Consider the following 22,924-nt stretch of genomic DNA (forward strand, 5'->3'; position numbering starts at 1 on the left):
CAAATCTTTTGACTGATATAATCGACTCACTCATAAAAACAGTCACTTGTCGCCACCTACTGGTGTATTGACATAATATGCAGAACGAGTTTCTGAACAGTCCCCACTACTAATGCTAATGATACAAACCTTGAAAAGACCTGGTGGTTTTGGACTTTAAAGTTGTTTACATTCTTCAGAGGTAACAATGTATTTGGAACAACATGCGGTTTAGTAAATAGTGACATAATTTTCATTTTCAGATGAAGCTATCCCTTTAAATTAAACTTTAAAAACACTGAGTTGTTTGACTAGTAATCTCAGGCTTCTGGTCTTGTGTCCAGTGCTAATTGGCAGCTGGGTAAAATCTGTTTATTCTGGGCTTCTACTTTATTTATATTTCCTCACTGACACATCAGCCCTGGCAGTGTCTGCCACATATGCAGTCAGACATGGCAGACGTTGCCCCAAGGGAGAATGCATGCTTTGACCAAGGCAGCTGTGAGCCTGTCCGCCTGGACGCCCTGTTTCTGGCATAAATAAGGGTTTATATTGTCATCAATCCACATTGTATCTGTAAATCCACAGATGTGTTTGAAGAGATTTCCTTTCAAAAACTAATTGAGCTGCCATCTTTGTTTCAGTACAGAGGCTGTTAGACAAATTGGGTTTAAAATTTGTTATGCTACTAAAGGTGTTTTCTTCCCAGCACTGATTGTCATGTCTTCTTTACAGCAGAAAGTCACAGTTGATAAAAAGTTTTTTTAGCATTCGGGTAAGCAGAAGATTTGCTTACCTTCAGTATCCTAGACGCAGTCCACTGTCCCCTAGATGGCATAGACAGATCACAGCATCTGCTAAAAGATTGACAGCCTCATTTTTTTTGTCATCGCTTCTTTGTCCATTCATCACAATCAGCCGCTGCCCTTGCTGTAGGGATGGTCATGAAGATGGAGATAAGGGAGGATCGCGTTCATCCATTCTGAGCAGCTCCATCCTTTCATTCTTAAATATTTTTAAAGGTAAATCTACTGTTTGGCTGCTATCCACACAGCAGGCCGTGGCTCCAGGGTAGACCTGTCAGGTCCCGCAACGCCAGCAACTTCACCTGATAAATAGCCAGATGTAGGACTGCACAAGTAATCGAAAATATAATCAAGATTACGACTGCAGCAGCTGCGATTAACTAATTGTGAGAAGTGCCGATTAAATCGCAGCGGTCATTGTAACTAATCCAGGGTTGTGCGTCATTCAGAATTGAATTTAGAATGCATTTTAAGCTCCTAAATATGAATTGAATTTGTGGTTGTAGTACACAGAATTTAAATTTGAATGTAAAAAAGTATAACTGAAATCAATTGAATTTCATATAACTATTTTTTAACTAGAAAAGCAGAGCTTGTCATGACCAACTTGACCAACTTGTCATGATAGATAGATAGATAGATAGATAGATAGATAGATAGATAGATAGATAGATAGATAGATAGATAGATAGAGTCTGAAAATCCTTCAATATACTGCAATAATTTATTTTTATTATTATTATTATAACATGAAAATGTATTGTTAAAAATAAATTAAGTAGCTATCAAATATTTGTGCAAATTGTGGTCACATATGCAAAAAAGTGTAAAAACAGTGTAATTTTAGTATCATTAATATATTATTATAGTATTTATTAATATTTAAAATTAGCTTTTATTTTCATATTTTAATAAGTTTATTAATTTTAGTTTTAAGTTTTAGTCATTTTGGGACATTTCTATTTAGCTTTTTCTTATGTACTATTCTATACGATTATATTAATATTTAACATATTTAATATTTAAAATGAGCTTTTATTTTCACATTGAAATAAGTTTTTTTATTTGATTTATTTATTTATTTATTTTTGGGGCATTTCTATTTAGCTTATGTTTTGTTTCACTAATTTTAGTACAAATTAAACTTTAAATAAAACCTTTAAATAATCTTTATACATAAGCTATAGAAATAAACTTTAATTTTATTTCAGTAAGTTGCCAGGACAAAATTTCATCTAATTTCAGCTTTATTTCTGTTAACAAAAATGATTTTGTACTAATGTTAGCAGTAACAACAATGATTATAAACAGTAATTGTGTGTATTTAAGACACAAAAAATGCTAGCTATTGAAAAATGCGATTTCCAATATACTATATCATTTCCATCACAAAATGATTATTTAAGATGTGCTTTAAATATTCAACTATTCTTGTTTTTGTCATAATAAGATGTGTAATTCCACTGCAGAACTTCATCGAGAGAATTCTGCTCAATGATATAATAATACCTAGACTTATATTTACCCTGCAGTTTATTTCCACTAGGAGATCATCTGATCATGATGAATCAGCTAACAGTATTGCACACAGATGTTCACGTTATCAAGGGAGGTTGTCCAATGAAAGATACTTCGCATTTGTTGTGTTATGTCACGCTCTCAGACGCTTCACTTTGAGCCTGCGATTCCTGAGCGGCTTCAGGCATCAAACCCGTCTGTTGTCTGTTGCCAAAAGATTTAATTTGAAAGTTTACTTTGTAACTGAGCTAAAAATGGATTTCATTCGAGGGACTGGTTGTTCCACATGCAGTACCACAAAATAAAATCATAAGAACTGTTTAAGCACTGCCTTTCCTTTGCGCACACTACTAAAAGAAAATAATTAAAGTGACGGGACTCCTGGGATATGAGTGAAACTGTGCGCCTGAAGGCATCTCAATCTCAATCTCTTGAGTTTTAGCTGTAATGAAGTGCCGTTTCTCCAGAAAAAAAGATAAGGGAAAGTACACTCTTATGGGTGTTCAAAGGAGAACGAATGAGAGGTAGAATGACAGATGGACTGAGTGTGTGTCAAAGGTCAAGAAAGTCTGATGGCATCAAGCGAAGAGAGTGTGCACTGCCCTAGGAGAGGATGCTGGGACTTGATTCATCTGTCAAAGAGCAAGTAGTCTCCTGAGACGCTGCTTTCCTCTCTCTTTCTTACACACACTCAGACCTCAGGCATCTCCACTGCCTAGGAAGACTACAGCTGCTCACTACTTAATGTAAAGTTCGAACGATCAGAGACTAAGACAAATCCCCAGATACGTCATTTCCCACTAAATCAATGCAATCTGTGTAGTCTTTGTGGATTAGTTGGTTTAAAACCAATTAACAACATGCATAATGATAATAAACAAACAAGACTAGAATCTTTATTAGGTTGTCTTTTTGTAAAACAAATAGAAATAGCAACAGATTTTCCCTAATTTCACCAGTGTTGCCAAGTCCGTTTTACGTTAGTTTTTTTTCTGCTGAATTGGAATACTTTTATACTGATGCTGCGGTTTGTTGTTTAGTACACAGGTTGAAACGAAACCTCCCACCTTCCCTGGATTATGATTTCCACCTAGGTAGAACCCTCTGGAAGGAGATTTTGATCCCCCATAATGCAATTTTAAAGCGATTTTGACTGCCAATTTCCCCCAGAACGCGATTGGGGTAGTTTTGAGTACCAATTGGGCTGTTTTTGAAACCCTGAATTTCACTCATGTTTCTTGAAATGCAAACAAATATAATTCAGATATATAATTCTCTCTGGACTATAAATATAGAATGAAATATATATTTCAATATTTATTTTGTAGAAATCAGGACGAAATATATAAGCTATATATATAAGTGTGTGTACTTGTGTTAGTACTTGTAGTGTATTTGTGTATTATACATTATTATATATGTGACCCTGGACCACAAAACCAGTCATAAGGCTCAATTTTATGAAATCGAGATTTATACATCATCTGAAAGCTGAATAGATAAGCTTTCTATTGATGTATGGTTTGTATTTGGCTGAGATTCAGCTATCTGAAAATCTGGAATCTGAGGGTGCGAAAAATCAAAATAATGAGAAAATCGCCTTTAAATTACTAATCAAAAATTAAGTTTTGATATATTTCCGGTAGGAAATTTACAAAATATCTTCATGGAACATGATTTTGTTTAATATCCTAATGATTTTTGGCATAAAAGAAGAATCGATCATTTTGACCCATACAATGTATTGTTGGCTATTACTACAAGTATACCCATGCTACTTATGACTGGTTTTGAGGTCCAGGGTCACGTATGTACGATTCTCTCTCTCTCTCTCTCTCTCTCTCTCTCTCTCTCTCTCTCTCTATCTATCTATCTATATATATATATATATACAGTTATATGAGTTATATAAGTTAGTGTACTATAAATATTAGAATATTTTTATTAGTTTCCAATCAAGCTATAATTTTGACAAATAATGTAAAAACATGTGGGTATTTACAATGCCTAAAATTCTACCTATGTGAAATTAGTCTTAACAAAACAAAGAATCCGGACATTAGATTCAAAACATTTAGAAATGTGATTTCCACCACAAAGTAATTATTTAAAATGGAAATGTTTAATACTATATCATTAAACATGAATTAATAGTTACAAAAAAAAAGTCAAAGCTGTGTTGCCTAAACATTGAAATGAACAGGGGGTCAAATAGTGAAAATATTAAAAAACTTAATACAAATAAAAAATTAGGCCTATAAATGTAATACAAATTATTTTAACTATCAGAAACTCTTTGAAAGTTAATTACAAATTATTATTAAATGATACATGTGGTAAACTCTCCTCTGCCTTGACTGGCTTAGATAAATGACAGTGTATCTGGAGAAGCTAATAAGATAAACACCAAAATAGTTCAAGGCTGACAGCAAAATAAAAGCCATCCATCAAGTGAAGGCTGCTTGGACGACCTGCTGTGGCATCAGAGGAGTGCCATAGGCTGTCTGTACCTGTCCCATCTGTACACAGCCCAGTGTTACACATGCTAAATAACATCTACAAACACTACCTTCATGCATTAGTTAAATTACTTGAGGTATGCGTGGTTGCACAAGTAATTCTATCTGTCTATCGATTTATACTGTGTATATTTTACAGGTGTATAGGCGTTGTGGTTGCCGTTTGACAGGAAAGTAAAAGTGTATTTGTAAAATGTTCGTGGGGCATCATAAAAAAAATAGAATAATTTTCCAGCTTGTCAATCAGACCATCCCCAGTTACTCTCCTTTCTGATGATTCATGTGCTTTAAGGCCAAAGGAAGATCTGCCCATGGCCTCTCATATCCCAGCAATAAAATCCTGGCGGTGAATCCAATGACCCAGCGGTGCTTTTAAAGCAGCATCCGCATCTATCACAGCATGTTCATCTGCTGTGTTTGTAAGTCCTGCACTCAAGACGCCTCTCACCTAACGAACTGTTATAAACATCCCCTAAATACTGAGGAACAGCTCAGAGAATTATAGTGTATTCATTTTCTTCTGCTCTCCGGGGTTTGAATTATGATTCTGCCGAACGATTTTCATAAAAACGTAATATCTGGACTTTGAGAAATGATCTGCCACGCTGCCATAAATCTTCATTAAAAGCCAGCACAGTTGCCATCCTCGTAGTCATATGTTAGGATGACCAGACATCTTTGTTTTCTGGAGACAGTTCCCATTTGTTGTGGCTTGTCCTCAAGTGGAGATGTCCTTTCTCTGAAAATGTCCCCATTTTTACTGTGTCAAAAGAGAAATAATACTCAATGTGCTAGATATTGCACATGCTTATTATTATTTAAATAAATAAAAAATACATCATGGCATATATTATGCCATATATTAATGATTTGGTTATTTTATATTTAATTGTATTTTTTATTCATTAAAATTTTTTATTAAAGGCTATTAGCTGTCTGTCAAGCTGCCAGCACAAAGTCAAGACAGAACAGATTATATACAGGGATGTAAATAAAGGCCTCATAGTTATAACCAAACTCATAGATTTATTTAATTCCAAATTTCAATTATGTATTAAGCAAAGAAGTAGTAATATGCCTGGTTTTAATTTCAGAAATGTGGTCATCTTATCATGTGGCTAAGCCTCTCAGATGTATAAAGTTCAGAGGTGATTGTTTGCAGAGACTTTCATGAAGCTAATTATTAGCCGTATGGAAGGTGAACTTACTGAACAGGTTATTTGATCAAACGTTAATTTCACTGGCACACAATGAAATTTCCCTCATTTTCATTATTTCATCCCCATTTGTGATTGAGGGGTCATTCGGCTAGTGTTTATCCAGTAGAGCACTCTGTTTGAGCTAACAGCTTAGCTGAGCCGTCTTCAATGAGAGAAAGTTAGACTTTGACAGGCTTTGGGAACTTTTCCTCAAACTTCAGCCTGACAACTTTCAACTCCAACGATATCCATTCAAAGTAACACTTTCAAACCGTTTATTTTTGAACACGGGACGTCATGAAAACGTATTTTCAACTGTAACTATATATTTTTCCTTCCCGAACGAAGCTGTCATAATCGTAACAAACCCCTCACCGTATTATTCCCCTATTACCTGTATAATCCAATTCCAGAGGGATCCTATTAGAGCTGCAAACAAGCAGTCACGAAATGACTCTAACTGTGCATATTGGAAACCTCTGCAGTGCTAAGATAAGCCTATTTGGTTTGCCTTATACCATTCAAGCTGTTCACAGGGCTTTTCCTCCTCATACCTTCTGAACCTTAGGGTTGAAACTCAGATTGTTCATTTGTATCCCTGGTAACCAATCCACACTTGTTTACGTTTTGACACTGATTAGTGTAAGTGTGCCCTGAATGATCTCAATGATGGCGTTACCTGCAGATGCTTGTTACTTGTGCTTGCTGAAGCTGACTGGTTCAATAGAATGAATCTCATTTAATATAGTGCTTTCTAGTAAAAATTGAGGTTAATTACTTGCTGTGTAACTTACATTTAGTGCTCCAGCTTTCTCTCCAAGTTTGATCAAATAAAACTTCTGTAGCATAAATGGCTCTAAAATGCTACTCTAAATCTACATTGCTAGTATTTAAATAGCTTTTATAGTCATTATGGTTTAAAGGTTGATGTGTTTGAAATTAAGTTTTACAAAAAAAATGTGGCCATATAATGCAATACAGTGATGATTAAGAAATGTACAAATAAATGTTCCTTTAAAAAATGAATCATATTTAATTGATTTTTCTAATTGATGTATGGATAATCAAGTTAAGTTGCTTCAGTCCAGCAAGTGTTCCTCTTGCAATATAAAATGTATTCTTATATTTACTTACTAGCAAAGATTTTACAGCAAAATTACACTAAAAAGCCTTTTACGTGCTTAAAAAAATATTAACTATCAATGAGCTGACAGAAAACGTAGTAGATTGTGTACAACAGGTTTCAGCAATCATATTCATGATTTAGGGACCTTTATAGGGTTAATAAACCCCCTGTATATGTATGACCAACACATTATAAGCAATTATTGAGACAATTTAAATTAATAGGAGTTTTTCGTGCTCTTACAACACCTAATGTGTTCATTCTACTGATAACTGCTTAAACAAACACAGTAGTAGATCGATGTTGTTGATTCAAAGGTGAAATACGAGGATGATTATTCATAGTCATGGCATTTCCACGAAACAATGTTTAAACAAAATATGTTGGCATTTTATTATCAGTACGAGTAATACAATTAGTCCAGAGAAGTGTCAGGTAGTGCACAGGGAGCTGTGTGAGATGAACACTGACCTTTTACAGCAGAACAGAGATGGGAAGAGCAGAGAATGGAGAACTCCCTTCATATCTAATGGTTTCATGTTTTAATGGAGCGTCTAATTAACTCTGAGAGTCCTTATAAAGACCTGGAGAATTGTGCCAGTAATAGGTATATAATGACATTATCCATTATTATGATAAAATTGCCATGTCCTTTGAGCTCTATTGTGTTAACCTTATCAAAACACGAGGTAGCCTTGACAGTGCTTCAAACAGCAGAATTACATTTAAATATAGTTAAAATAAATAATCTGTTATTGTTATAGATAACTGTTTCATGAATAATGTGGGAATATAGGGGAGAACGGGGCACAATGTAACACTTTTTGACTTTCTCAGTTTGTGTAAATCCACATGGGGTTCAGAGTATAATTTTTTGCACAGTAATTTTACACTTGTCTAGTACAAATACATCACTTTGTTTCATAATTACAGTGTATACATTTTTCTTTATTTACCCTCAAAAAATGGAAGTGAAATGTGACAACATGCCCCATAGGGTGGGGTACATTGTAACATCTCAGGGGCACTCTGTAACATGACCATATGACAGCTTCAAATATTATCTGATCTAATGAAAAATATACAAGACAAACTGAAATATTTTGTCAATAAAATAACATTTTTAACTTTTTCAAATAAAATAATGGTGTTTTTTAAGAATTAAAAACAATCTGATTTTGGAGTTTGACAATGAACACACTGCAACCATGCTTGGGATGGCCCACAGAAATGAGCAAAAATGCTTTACATTTCTTGAAATAATAACTTCCGAACATTAAACATTGACTGTCAGTCTTTATTCACCTGTTCCTCATGGTTGATATGACAACTAGTAAATACCATAAATTTTGTTATGCTAACATGTGTGGAAATATTCAAACCACGTGTGTAACAACTAACCCCGTGTTACTTTGTGCTACCAAATGTTTTCGAAAGAGTTCTGACTTTTTAGCATCATTAATCTTCAGTGTCACATGATCCTTCAGAAATCATTCTAATATGCCGATATTCTGCTCAAGAATCATTCTTATTATGAATGTTAAAAAATTAAAGCTGTTAAAAAATTTCAAATACAAACCATGATGCATTTTGTTTCAGGATTTCAAGGGAAATCTCTTGATTCAAGAGAATGTCAAACAAACAAACAAATAAAATAAAGCATGCTTTCTTAATAAAAGTATTCTTTGATTAATAGAATGTCAAACAAATAAAAAAAATTAAATAAAGCATGCTTTCATAATTGTATTTTATTCATTACTGTCTTAACCTCTCAGTAGGCCTTTGAGCACTTGAGGCACAGATTATATCAGCCACAAGGTGGCCCCCAATGATTATAATATAGAAGTTCCTCCTGTTCTCATGCTAGCAGCTCTTTGTGTTGGTAATTTGTATGAATAGATCACAGACAAAATGGGTCTTAGTAGCATACTAGGCAGTAATTTGCTCCTCTACCTTCCTTAAATAAGCAGATACCCCTAACAATATTCAGAAAGCTTCTAAAGTAATCAGATAATAGCTATTCACACCAAGTGTGCATTAAACTGACTAGCAGGCAGCAGGAATGAATCAACAACAATACATATACAAAACGCTCACACTGTCTCATCTCAGTGTGATAGTGTGACCGGTTGTTTAATATGAACAGCTGCTTTGCATGTCCAGTCAGATATTTTTAGGAGTGACAAGCACAGAAAAAAACTAGCACACAAGATCTCAAAAGGACAACCACTCAGGCTATCACTCCACACAAAATACTGTACTGACACACTGTTGATGACCAGGTAGGACAAAACATGCTTGTTTAATCCTAAAATTCTAATCCTGATGTCTTTACTTTTCTAAAAGTTTTTTTTTTTTTCATTTTTCACAGCAGATTGATCACATGGCTCTTTCAATGAAGCCTGCATGGATAGCTGTGCTTTGTGTGCTAATGGCAGCCAGACTGAGTGTCTCTCAGGAGGAGGACACAGAGCTGGCTGAGCAAGACGGGAGGGAACCTTGTGCCCGCTGGATGAGGGGTGTTCCTGGCACTCCAGGGTTCAATGGCATCACCGGGCGGGACGGACATGATGGGCATGAGGGGGAAAAGGGAGATAATGGAGATCCAGGTGATTTATTTACAGACTGTTAATAGTATTAAAGGGATAGTTAAGCCAAAAATTAAAATTCTGTCATTAATTACTCACCCTCATATCCAAACCCGTAAGACATTTGTTCATCGTCGAAGCACAAATTAAGAAATTTTAAATGAAATCCGAGCTTTCTGACCCTGCACAGACAGCAACACAACTGATACGTTCAAGGCTCAGAAAGGTAGTAAGGACATCGTTAAAATAGTCCATGTGACATCAGTGGTTTAACCATAATGTTATGAAACTTAATAAGATTGTTATTTTTGTTTTCTTTGTGCACAAAAAGTATTCTCGTAGCTTCGTAAAATTACAGTTGAACCACTGATGTCACATGGACTATTTTAACAATGTCCTTACTACCTTTCTGGGCCTTGAGCGTGTCAGCTGTCTATGCAGGGTCAGAAAGCTCTCGGATTTCATCAAAAATATCTTAATTTGTGTTCCGAAGATGAACGAAGGTCTTACGGGTTTGGAACAACATGAGGGTGCGTAATTAATGCCAGAATTTCCATTTTTTGGCTGAACTATCCCTTTAAGTGCCCACAAAAAGTATTTGCACACATAAACCACACTTTAATGTTAATATCTAAATTAACACTAATTGGATTAAGTACAGTTCATCAAAAATCACAGTATGATACATTTAAAAAATCAGGTAAAAACAATAAACACGTAAAAGTGGCTGTCAAATACATAAGTGTAAATACCCTCAGAGGGTAGTTGAAAAACTGACATAAAATCCGTCATAAAATATTTCTGTTTCGGGTTTGTGCAGCTGCCTATAATCATATTTGACCTGCAAATACCGTAATTATAGAAATTGTGTCCATACATTCCATAACACATTGGAGTGTCTGCACTTTTGCAGGCATGTTCATGACCCTAAATGAGAAAAAGTCAGAAAAATTTAAGAAAAGCATCACTGGTATTTCCGACAACTAAAAAAAAAAAAAGATCTCACCCTTAGCCTTAACTGGAGAAAAAAATCTTCAAAAAAAGTTTTGTTTTTTGATTGGCTTACTTTAGTGAATATACCTTTATGGATTCTTCTCAGTTAACAATATAAAAGTTTTGTCTGCAAAAAAAGAAACTGTTCAATTATCTTTGTCAAGGCCCCAAAGGACCGAATGGAGAGCCAGGTGAACCATGGGACGAGGGACCTGCAGGAAAAAGAGGATTTCCCGGAAACCCCGGTCTGAAAGGACAAAGTGGAGAGGGTTCCTTCCCCTACCACTCTGCTTTTAGCATGGGACTCACAGGTATAACCAGCCCGGCCAGTGGAGCTCCCATCCGCTTCACTAAAACATTCTACAATGAGCAGCACCACTACGACGACATCTCTGGAAAATTTCGCTGTGCCATCCCTGGGATCTATTACTTTACATATCATCTTACCATCAATGGGAAGGAAACCAAGGTAGCTATGTTTAAAAACGGCCAGACTGTGGCCTTTACACTTGATCAGTTCCACAGCGGAAATCTGGATCAGGCCTCTGGAGGGGTGATTTTAAATCTGTCTGCTGGAGATGAGGTTTGGCTACAGTTGTATGATGACATATTTGATGCAGGGATTTATGCAGATATCAACAACGACTCCACCTTCACTGGCTTCCTTTTGACTCCTAAAATCTTAAGCAACCTAACTGACAACCGCAGACGCTGACACTGTCTATGTGGATGTATTTGTATCCACATGTTCACTTAATCGCACGGAACAATCAGTCAGTTTAATGCAGCATGAAGAGATTATTTGCTGTGTGTGTCTGTGTTTGATACTGTCATAAGCCCTGTCATTTTTAGATTTATAGGCCAGATATGTTCATAGGGAGTCTGGCTGCCCACCCGCTAAACATGTCACATCTAGCCAACTGGCTTCCTTTCAGTACAGCAGTTGGTGTGCAGTTTAGCATACTTCATCCTCGCTGATATTTTAATCAATGATTAAGGTCAGATACCACTATATGTGCTGAGCTATGACCTTATAATTATATTTTATTTAGATTTGCGACTTGCAATCTTGCAGCAGCTCTTTAATTGACATTTGTATGCCATAGTTTTTAATGAACCAAAATAGCTTGACAGCTGTTGAGTATTTATATTTATTAATGTTTATTAAAAGTATTCTCAGGCTACTGAAGGTATCTGTGTCACAGCTTGGACTGTGCTCTAGATTTTGAAGAAACATCTTAATTGTGGAGTTATAACATTTCTCTAAACTCCCAAGACAGTTAACTAAGAAATCCAGCAAATGATGCCACATAAATATGGATTTTTATGCTAATTTGGTGCAGATTATTGTATTATCACTGACTGTTTGTGTTAGTAAGTTGAACAGTGAGATAATTAATCAGTTTTTAGTATTGCATTGCTCTGTGAATGACAATACAGTAGGATGGCATAATAATTCACTTGTCTCCAATAAAATGAGCAACAACAGTTTCTACCAGCAGTTTTTTTAAATAATGTTATTTGATTGTAATTAATAGAAAAACTGTTTGTTAAATTAGCTAGTTTGTCAGTAGTAATAGTGCATTTGCAAATAAAAAGAACTCAAGATCTTTAAAGCTTTTATTTGAAACATTCAAAGAAAAACATCTTACAAATATGCAAACAAATCACAAAGCATCAATTTGGCAATTTAAAAAAGAATACAAATAAGCAAGGATCCCAGAAATTCATTAAATATTAACTTGAAGTGTTAATGGGTGGGTGAATTTACAAAGAAAAAGCCAAAATGGGAGAGGTTGCAGTATATTTAAGTACACTATTCACCTTTTACATACTATGTTTTGTGTAATTTTCCCTCCACAAAGATAAGAAGAGCTATTTCAAGTGCTCCTCTAGTAGAATATCTCTCCTAGAGATGCTGCAACACACAATCTGATTACATGGGCTTAAAGAATCAGCAAGAAATCATAAGAATCAAATATTTGTTTTCCTATAGAAGTGCTGTCGAACTCCAGAGCTCCAGAAATTTCAGCAGCTCTCAAAAATATTAAGTGAACCAAGTGAAATCCTGTGAAAATGCATGTGCACCTTTTCTACAAGTGTGCATTGCAATGTTTATCTACAAAAACATGTTCTGTCCTGATCTACTATTCTTGGCATACATTGTTACAGGTATTTATTTATTTCTGTAGTCTCCGTTGTAGGCACGGTGGTCATCCTGACCAGGATACCGACCACCGTATCCTCTCAGGACATCCTGAAAGCTGGTCGCTCCTGGTTCCTGGGGGCCGTATCTGGCATATGGATCCTCTTGTCCGCTCATGTAGGGCTCATATTGCTGCTGGTCATAGCCTGGGGCCTCAGGGTAGGACTCTTCTCTATGCTGAGGGACCTCCTCACGGTGGGATACCTCCTGGGCTGACTCCTCTTGAGGTGATGGACTGGCGGGTTCGGCCACCTCAGGTTTGTAGCGGCGCAAGCGGCAGTTTCTGTCGTACTCTGGGTCGCAGTCAGGATCAGGTTCGATCACTCCATTCCTGGTTCCATCGACATTCAGGTGGGGCTCGTAGGCTTCAGTTGGGTTGGACGGCTGTCTGTGCACAGCAGGACGGTGCTCGTTTTGGAAACCCAGTGGGAAGCACTCTTCATCATACCCAATGAAACAGTCATATCCCTCCTTGGTCTTCCCTCTGGGTCCCAAAGGATGTTGAGGTTCCTCTTGTTGGTGCCTTGGAGGTTGGAGATGTGTAGGCAGGTGTCTTCGCAAGTCAGCCCCAGCAGATGCATCTCGGTGCATGGCATAAGGGTCGCGACGAGGGCTCGGAGGTGCCCGCATGGCACCAGCTTCAGAGGCGGGCTCGTCCTTCAGATCTTCAGGAGCCAGGCTGCCAAACCTTGTGGCTGTCAGAGGGTTGCAGTTATCATCGTAGAGAGGGTTGCAGGGTCTCTCCAAGCCAGAAGAAGGGGCTTCAAGGTTTTGTGAGGATGCCAGAGCAGCAGCATAAGCACAGTATGGGTCAACTCGAGGGTCACAGTGGGGATAACGCTGGTACAGACCAGATGGCGCCTTCTGGACCAGATGGGGGACGCAGTGAGGATCGGCCTTAGGGTCACAGCCGAGATGGGCGTAGGATGGGGCTAGGGCAGCAGCGGGCTTGTATCCGTAAGCAGCACGGAGGTGGTACTGAAGACACTCGGCATCCTCGGCGTCACAGATGCGCAACAGCTCGGCCCTCTGCTCGGCTGGCAGGAAGGGTTGCACCAACGGAGAGTAGTAGTAGTAACCAGAACGTGGATCCTTCACCACAGGCGTGTGGATGTAGGCTGGGGCTTTGACTGGAGCAGGTGCAGGGGCTTTGACAGCGGCTGGGGCTGGAGCCATGTATGGGTAATATGAGTATCCCTTCGAGTACAAGCAGTATGGGTCTCTGTAAGGGTCACAAGACTTGACTGGGGCAGGCACTGGTGCCTCAGCTTTGGGTTTGGGTCTGTTGGTGTATGAGGCCACACAATTTGGGTCATCAGACTCGGCACAAGATTTGTAGATGTCGCTAAGGTGCTGCAGGTACAGCTTGTAGGAATGACGTGCCTCAGCCCGATTCTTGTTCTGCAAGTATGCAAGATAGACACGATCCAGCTCTGCAACCTGTAAGATGACAATGAATGATTTTGATTAAGTATGTGGATTATATAACCAACACAAAACACATAAATAACATCAATCATCCTCAAGATGGTAACTGGTATTGAAATTCTGAGCCAATGTGGTACTGGTATATTGTGCATCCTTAAAGTGATAGTTCACCCAAAAAGGAAAATTCTGTCATTAATTACTCACCCTCATGTCGTTCCAAACCCGTAAGACCTTTGTTCATCTTTGGAACACAAATTACTGACCCTGCATAGACAGCAACGCAACTACCACATTCAAGGCCCAGAGATGTAGTAAGGACATCGTTAAAATAGTCTATGTGACATCAATGGTTCAACCTTAATTTTTTTAAGCTAAGAGAATACTTTTTGTGTGCAAAGACAAACAAAAAAAACTTTATTCAACAATTTCTTCTCTTCCATGTCAGTCTTCGACGCATGTCCACGAGAGTACCACGACGCATGCGGTTGAACCACTGATGTCACATGGACTATTTTAACAATGTCCTTACTACTGGTAGTTGCGTTGCTGTCTATGCAGGGTCAGAAAGCTCTCGGATTTCAACAAAAATATCTTGAATGGTGTTCCAAAGATGAACGAAGGTCTTATGGGTTTGGACGACATGAGGGTGAATACTTAATGACAGAATTGTCCATTTTTGGGTGAACTATCCCTTTAAGATTAACCTTTGCAACAACTATGAACAATTCTTATAAGACCTGCACGTGTGCTGTGTTGTCCTGTTTAGTTTATAATATGCTGTACTCACTCCCTCTTGGTTCCCATTGTCAGTGAAGTATTTGTACCAGCTCCAGAAGTCAGAGTGCTGCTTGTACCAACTGATGTTTCTCCTGTTGCGGATTAGTTTCTTTGGAACTGCTTCAAAGCCTGCCTTTTCATCACTTCCATCTGGCAGAAACATTATGTGTTACATCACTGTGCATATCTAACATTCAGATTTTATGGTAGATATACAACAGATAAATAAATTGGGACTCCATAAAGAAGCTGACAGAACAGGAGAACAAGCCATACTTACCATCTCCTTTTAAATGCTGGGTCACAGGGCCAGCCAACAGAAACTCTGTTTGAGAAGAAGAGTAGAGGGGAAAAAATTAGGGGGTCCAAGTCTCAACCAGATGTTGCATTTTTCAAAGACAGAGTCGAAAATGCTTACAGACAGTAAAGGCCCAATGAGTTGAGGGCAGCAGAATGCGGTTTTACAAGTTTTGGGGGGAAGGGAAGGTGGTAATATATAGGGTATTGTAGGAAATTAATCTTCAAACAGCACACATCAGCACTTTGATGCCTGGCAGCAGGGGGCCGCAGTAACCAAGCTCGTCTACAAGCAAAAGCTATAAAATCTACAAAGGAAAGGAGCCTCTGAACCTACAGGTGAACTTAATTATCCTAGCGTCAAAAAAAACGTATGAACTGACACTTTCTCTCTAAAGGTGACGTTTATCTCTGCTGGAATGGGGACGAGTGGATCATGGATGTCTTTACTGTGAGGTGACTGAACGGAAGATCTTGTGATCTTGTCAGCAAGTTTATTTTTTATGAGCTTGTAAACTGCTGCCACATCTGGAAACCTGGTGCATTTGAGTTTTGCTGACAACCGTTAATCATTTTACCAGTTGCAGAGCAAAAAATGAAGACTTGGCACTCAGAAACTTGATACCCCCTTGTTTGATACAGGGCTTTTGGGGAAATTTCGCTCAGAAAATACAAAGTCATCGAGTCAAGCAGCTTCTAAATGATCTGGCGTTTTATCATAGAACTACTAAAAATAAAGATTCCTACTTACATTTTCTAAAAAAAAATAAAAAAATAAAAAAACAGCTGCAACTGTGAGGAAAACCAAAGAACAATTTTTAACATTAAAATAATAATAATTTAAAAGTCTCACCTGGTAATAATAATGTTGCGAGCAGCAACACATGGGAGATGGAAGATCCTCTCAAACGAGCCATTCTTAACCTTCCTGACTCCCTTGGATAAACAAAATTATTTATAGGCCTAGCATTTAAATGTAGCATGTATTTTCATATTCATACTTTAACATGATGAACCTCTCAAGATGATAATAATAGTAGCAAATGAGAATTGTTATAAGAGAGAATGTTCTATTGCTCTGCTATATTTGATTATCTAAATTTAGCAATATTTGAACTAATATAATTTTAAGAGGAAGAATTGATCAAATAAGAAAGAACTGCAAATAGTAGAAGAAACTTCACTCTATGTTTGATTACCTGCAAATTATTGGGTTTTATATTCTACAAATGCCTGTATACAAAGAAACATGTAATTTACACGTTCAACAAATAATTGTATGCTCTTTATGCTGTCTTACAATAATCTTGTCAATGTCAGTATTTTGCTTGTGCAGCTTTCAACTTTTTCAAACAAAAAGTTTGAAATATTTTCTTAAATATTGAACAATTAAAAAATTATCTTACCATAATTTAACTGCAAAAAAAGTTCAAATGTTTAAGAACTGTTAACATTTGGGGGCCATTTGCATATTGGTAAAAGTAACTATAAGGGTTTTTGAAATGTGCATTTGCTTTATAATCATACAAATGAAAAGGCATACAAAAGGGTTTGAGCTGTGTCTTACCTGTGTTAGGATGTGATGATGTGAACCCGCTGAGGAGAGGCCTTGAAGTTCAGCTCTACAGCTGACCGACTGGAAGAGGAAGGTGAGGCAAGCCCCTCGTGTACTACAGTCTCAACACACCCCAGTACAACGACTGTGCCACTGTTGAGAACCTGGCCACAATTTAAACCCAACCTTGATAATTAAAAACAAAAAGGTGCATCCCATAGGGCCAAGTACATGCTGCTTCCAGCCCTATGATTGGCCTTCTTTGGCCCAGCGAGTCAACCAATCAGATGTTGCATTTATAGACACAGAAACAGGAGGAGAGAAAAGAACATCAACTGTTTTGTGTAGGTGAAGAAAAAATGCTGAAGGACAAAAATCAGGATATGAAAATTCCCATTTTTGCAGTTGTTTTAGAGCAAATAAGTAAAATAATATCACCTGTAATGATCCAGTGTAGGCTATTTTGTGGATTTCTATATCTAAACTAGTTGCCTTCAAAATAGTGAATGCAATAAAATATACATCTCATGTGTATTTAATAAGTTTAGTTTAGTATTGTAGCTTTCAGTTATTAAATAAGTGTTTTTTGCTTTTTGAGCAAAACCGGATTTGTTTTTAAAGGAATTGTTCACCCAAAATGCACAGGCCATCCAAAATGTAGATGAATTTGTTTCTTCTACAGATTTAAAGATTTCACATGATTTAGCATTGCGTCACTTGCTCACCAGTGAATCCTCTGCAGTGAATGGGTGCCGCCAGAATGAGAGTTCAAACAGCTGATAAAAGCATCACAATAATCCACAAGTAATGTCAGTAATGCACAAGCTGCATGGTTGTAATAAACAAATCTATCAAGACGTTTTCACTTCAAACCATTGCTTCCAGCTAAAATCCTCTATCCATAATATTGCTTTCTCCAGTGAAAAATAATTTTGTCTGAATCAGGAGAGAAATATACACAGATCAAGCACTGTTTACAGACCAAAACAGCCCTAAACAAATATGTCAGTGGATTTTGATGTGAGGGGGCAATAGAGAATGGACTTTTTCACAGGCGGGAGTGTTATTATGGATAATAGACTTTCAAATTGAAGTGTTTTAATGAGTTTGTTTCTTGTAAATGTGCAGCTTATCGTTTCACAATACATCAATTGACGGACTGGAGTCATGTCGACTGGTTTTGGATTGCAATGTTTCAGCAGTTTGAACTCTCATTCTGACGGCACCCATTCACTTCAGAGGATTCATTGGTGAGCAAATGATGAAACACCAAAATACTCTAAATCTGTTCCAAAATGAGGAACAAACTCATTTAAATCTTGATGGCCTGAGAGTGAGTACGTTCAGCAAATTAAATTTTTTGGGGGGAGAACTATTTCTTTAAGTTGAGTATGCTTGCAGGTTACCTTTAAGTCCATATAATAACACAACTTCAGGGTTGCCATCAACAGCTGGAAATGTACTACACGTGTCTTTACATCGGGGGAGGACGTGCCCATAAAAGTTTTGTCCGGACCCTGTAAATTCAAGTGACGGTGCTCGTTATCTTCAACTAACAGAATAACGGAGACTAAACAAATCTAGTGGATATTGTGTCAGAGTAAATGCACTGAACCCGCTACTGCAGCAAACAGGGCAAAAACCTTATGGGGAATTATTTAATACGCACATCTGCCAAGCACCAGCACAATCCATCATCCAACAACTAACTGCGCAGAATGGCATTACAAGTGATCATTCTCAATTAAAACCCTGTTTGTGATGCAGCAATACAGATGAGGAATTAATGTATGCCTTTTTTAATTATCTGACGTGAATGATAACAGATTATGATGTCTGTTATCATTCAGATATATCTTGGAGAAAAAATATGATGTCAATGTCAGAGTGTAAAACATCTGTGCTTTATGTTAAAAGTGGATTGCACATGTAATTATGCACCCTTACAGGTGTTCAGGAATGTGCAAAAACCTACAATCAGGGCTAGAAGCAGATTTCAGCCTAGGGAAAAACGTTTATAATAATTCCAACTTTTGACTCGGAATGTCTCGGGATTTTAAAATGTGGAAACATCTGGAAAAAGGAAGACTTTGTATTGCACAAAAGTTTATTATTCAACTGAGAGTTAACAATACAACATCACTCTTAAAGTGAAGAAAGAAAAACACTTAAAGTGTACAACATTTTATACAGTGGAGAAATCCTATCTGTACTCTTCATCACTGAATATCATCGTCATCAAACAGGTCTTCAAAATCTGTGGATAAAAAAAAGAATAAAAAAAAAATCAATAGCACAAAACAAAAAAGTTTTTTTTGTACCTATACATACAGTACTTTTGATATAGCAAATAAACCAGAATATGTAGAAGAGCTTTTTTAAATAACAATTTGAACAAATACCTCATCTAAAACATGCTGTTCTCAGTAAAATGAGGGTATGAGCTCTTATCGGGGTCTCTGGGTTCTTTTCCATTTCCTAAAGGGCCCCTGATAAAAACGCCCCTGAATGACACGTGTTCAGCTACTTCAAGCGCTGTAGATGGATACAGAGCCTCTAAAGAGGGAAGACCTGCTGCGCTGGAGCCAATGAAGCCCAATAAAAGTGCTTTACATGGACTCAGCTTCATACCTCCTTTACTCTTTACTGCCCGTTTTTAGGTCATCCTGTGCCAAGCTCAAACTACCTTTACTATTGCGGAAAAGTGTAAAGAAAATTGTAAAGAGTCTGCATGCTAAAGCACTTTGCAGTATTCTGTTGCCAAGCAAACAAATAAAAACAGCAACTTGAAAAAAAATTTTTTTTAATAATTTTGCATAGAAATATATATACACACACACTGACAGTCAAAGGTTTGGAATAATTAATATTTTTAATGTTTTTAAGTCTCTTCTGCTCACCAAGGCTGCATTTATTCGATCAAAAACACTGTAAAATAATAACTGTTTTTATTTGAATACATTTTTAAAATGTAATTTAATCCAATGATGCAAAGCAGAATTGTTTCAGCATCATTACTTCAGTCTTCAGTGTCACATGATCCTCTGGAAATCATTCTAATCTGCTGATTTGCTGCTCAAAATGTTTCTTCTTGTTGAAAACAGATGTGCTGCTTCATATTTTTGTGGAAATCAATACTTTTAAGCAAGAATGCATTCAATTGGTCAAAACTGACAATAAAGACATTTATAATGTACAGAATATTTTCATTTTATTTTTCTTTGAGCTTTCTAGTCATCAAAGAATCTTAAAAATGTATGTGAGTTTCCACAAAAATATGAAGCAGATTTTAACTGCTGAACTGGATGATTCTACTGTTTTCAACATTGATAATAATAATATATTTTATTTTATTTTTCATTTAGCAGACGCTTTTACCCAAAGCGACTTACAAATGAGTTCAATGGAAGCAATCAAAATCAACAAAAGAGCAATGATAAGCAAGTGCTATAACAAGTCTCAGTTAGCTTAACTCAGAACACGTAGCAAGGTTTTTTTTTAAATAATATAATAAATAAAAAGAAAACAGATTGAATAGAAAAAGAATAGAGCAAGCTAGTGTTAGAGGTCTTTTTTGCTTTTGTTAATTGTATAATCATTTTGTTAATTATGTTTCTTGAGCAGCAAATCAGCAAAAAGAAAATTCAGCTTCGCCATCATAGAAATAAATTGAATTTTAAAATACATTAAAATAATAATAATAATAATGAGCATTATAGACTTATTTTAAAAAAACATTAAAAATCTTAAATCTTAAAATTTGCATGTTTTGCTCTTTGAAGTATTTTATCTGTATATACAAATTTTAATATTTCCTAAGAATTTTCATTAAAACAAATTTAATAAGAAAATCCAGTAATGACAAACCATTGGAAAGGTCAAGAAACTGATCGATGTACTGTACAGCATCAAATAACTTTGTGAGTCTCACCGTTGAAAAAGTCTGAATGTACGGCCTTCTCATTGGCGGCCAGATCCATCAGCAGTCCAGTGCTGCCCCCTGCCTTTCAACACACAGCACTACAGCATCACTACAGCACCATTATAATAGCTCAACAGCCCTGTCAGACATTTACTCTTTCACAAAGGCATACTGTTTTAGAACAAATATTACGCCATAAATATGTACTTAACATTTACTGAATAAACACTATTGGGATCATATGTGCATTTGAGGAAAATGCGCTTTTGTTAACTTACTGTATAGAAGGAAGATTAATAGCTACCGTTACAGTGGAAAGTTAAGTTACGCTGTTAATACAAATTTACTTGAAATTATACATAAATCTGTTCGTCTGCATATATATGATATTTTTAAGTGTATGTAAACTTAAATATAGACGTTTTCAAATGGCTAATCAGACCATCGTACAGAAACATGTGTAAACACCGACCTCATCTAGGTCCACATACGGACCAGCTCCCTCGGGAAACATTTCATCAACTGCCGGCTTCATAACTTCAGCGCGAGTACTTAAAAGTCAACGGTAAACAAATATTACAATTATGTATTTTTTCAGCTCACTGTCACATTCACCAAAACAAACGCTTCTCTCTGTTTCCGGTGCTGTTTCGTTTGTTCTTCTTCTTCGCCTCCTTTTGGAGTTTTATGGCGGTTGGCAAACAAACGATAGGTGCATTCCCGCCACCTACTGGGCTGGAGTGTGGATTATCGCTGGAACAGGAAGAACTAAATAAATTAAAATAAATAAATAATGAAACCCTTCTAAATCCTGATAAACAGATCTACTTTTTAAAAAGAATGTCATTAAAGCATTATATGTTTTATAACGATTCAAGCCATTATTCAACAAAGTTTTAAGTGTAATATTTTCTATCCCTATTTTTTTTTTATTCTTCCAACAGAAATGCTCTTTCATTATCATAAGCAGAGCAATGTAATAGTGCATGCTGTACTGTTTCTGGTAATCCACACAGACTACAGTTCCCAGACTCATGCTTATTCATTTTATATAGAGAAGAATTTAAAGAAGTATGGCCAATGCGAAGTCTTCTCTTCTACTACCAAAATGAACTCTTTCAACCCCAACTTGATTTTGAATATGATAAAGATGTCTTTCTCTCTTCTCCTTATTCCAAACTTCTTGCCATCTCATTTTTATTGCTGTTCTAATTTTAGCCTTAACTTCTTCTTTGCTTAGTGGTATAATAATTTCTATATGTGATCATTTCAGTGCCTGTTTTGCTAAATGATCCGCAACCTGATTTCCATCCACTCCCACGTGTGCTGGAACCCACAGGAAACATATCTTAATTCCTATCGTATTCACTCTATACATACATAAAAGAATTTCATACAAAATGTCTTGTCTTGAAGATCTTCCACTGATAAGACTTGATAATGCAGAGAATGAATCTGAACATATCACCGTTTAAACAGGCTCAAAAACCTTGAGAAAAAACAAACAAATAAAATAAGAAAATTGGTTGGCCAGTTTTTGGAGTTTTAATGTAACAAACTCTCCACTGATAGCAAGTTTAGTAGAAGCTTAGTTAACCTGAACCGAACATGAACCAGAACAATAAACTTACCAATCAGCAGTTACAGCTCGGTGAGAAACCTAAACCAAGAACTATGAAACACAAGGGCTCTGCAGACTAATGAATAACAAGACACACTTGTGACCAATCAAGACGACCCAAGCAACAGGGAGTCGCACGACAGCTGGGGGCTGTTTCATAAAAGCGGGGATTAAAGTCACAAAAACTGACTTGAAATAAGCTAACAGATCAATCGGGACTAACTACTCGGGTTTCATAAACGACCTTTTAAACTCACGCAATCTCACTAATTCGATCCAGGTTCAATGAGTCAGGATCATTTCTTCTTCTTCTTTTGGAGTTTTTTTGGCTGTTGGCAAACAAACGATAGGTGCATTCCCGCCACCTACTGGGCTGGAGTGTGGATTATC

The 22,924-nt window shown here is 36.7% G+C and overlaps 3 protein-coding genes across 4 annotated transcripts; 1 reads left to right on the top strand and 2 right to left on the bottom strand.

Moving 5' to 3' along the window:
- Nucleotides 1-9,342: 9,342 nt before the first annotated feature.
- On the top strand, nucleotides 9,343-12,014 carry LOC107586804 (adiponectin-like). Of its 2 annotated transcripts, none has more exons than XM_016274336.1 (3): nucleotides 9,343-9,429; nucleotides 9,519-9,756; nucleotides 10,893-12,014. In XM_016274336.1, the coding sequence occupies exons 2-3, from the start codon at nucleotides 9,531-9,533 to the stop codon at nucleotides 11,441-11,443; spliced, it is 777 nt and encodes a 258-aa protein (XP_016129822.1). In that variant the 5' UTR covers nucleotides 9,343-9,429; nucleotides 9,519-9,530; the 3' UTR covers nucleotides 11,444-12,014. The 2 variants fall into 2 exon arrangements, with proteins under 2 accessions (XP_016129822.1, XP_016129823.1); XM_016274337.1 differs by having other exon boundaries at nucleotides 9,522-9,756.
- An 890-nt stretch (nucleotides 12,015-12,904) lies between these two features.
- Nucleotides 12,905-16,353, bottom strand: LOC107586783 (uncharacterized). The gene is made up of 4 exons (XM_016274304.1): nucleotides 16,290-16,353; nucleotides 15,420-15,464; nucleotides 15,150-15,289; nucleotides 12,905-14,374 (listed from the first exon to the last, which is right to left on the bottom strand). The coding sequence occupies exons 1-4, from the start codon at nucleotides 16,351-16,353 to the stop codon at nucleotides 12,905-12,907; spliced, it is 1,719 nt and encodes a 572-aa protein (XP_016129790.1).
- A 2,727-nt stretch (nucleotides 16,354-19,080) lies between these two features.
- LOC107586805 (myeloma-overexpressed gene 2 protein homolog) lies at nucleotides 19,081-21,611 on the bottom strand. The gene is made up of 3 exons (XM_016274338.1): nucleotides 21,386-21,611; nucleotides 20,923-20,995; nucleotides 19,081-19,248 (listed from the first exon to the last, which is right to left on the bottom strand). The coding sequence occupies exons 1-3, from the start codon at nucleotides 21,446-21,448 to the stop codon at nucleotides 19,211-19,213; spliced, it is 174 nt and encodes a 57-aa protein (XP_016129824.1). The 5' UTR covers nucleotides 21,449-21,611; the 3' UTR covers nucleotides 19,081-19,210.
- Between the last annotated feature and the right edge of the window lie 1,313 nt (nucleotides 21,612-22,924).

The sequence above is a fragment of the Sinocyclocheilus grahami genome, unplaced genomic scaffold (assembly GCF_001515645.1).
Source record: "Sinocyclocheilus grahami isolate Dianchi unplaced genomic scaffold, SAMN03320097.WGS_v1.1 scaffold85.1, whole genome shotgun sequence".
Classification (NCBI taxonomy): Eukaryota; Metazoa; Chordata; class Actinopteri; order Cypriniformes; family Cyprinidae; genus Sinocyclocheilus; species Sinocyclocheilus grahami.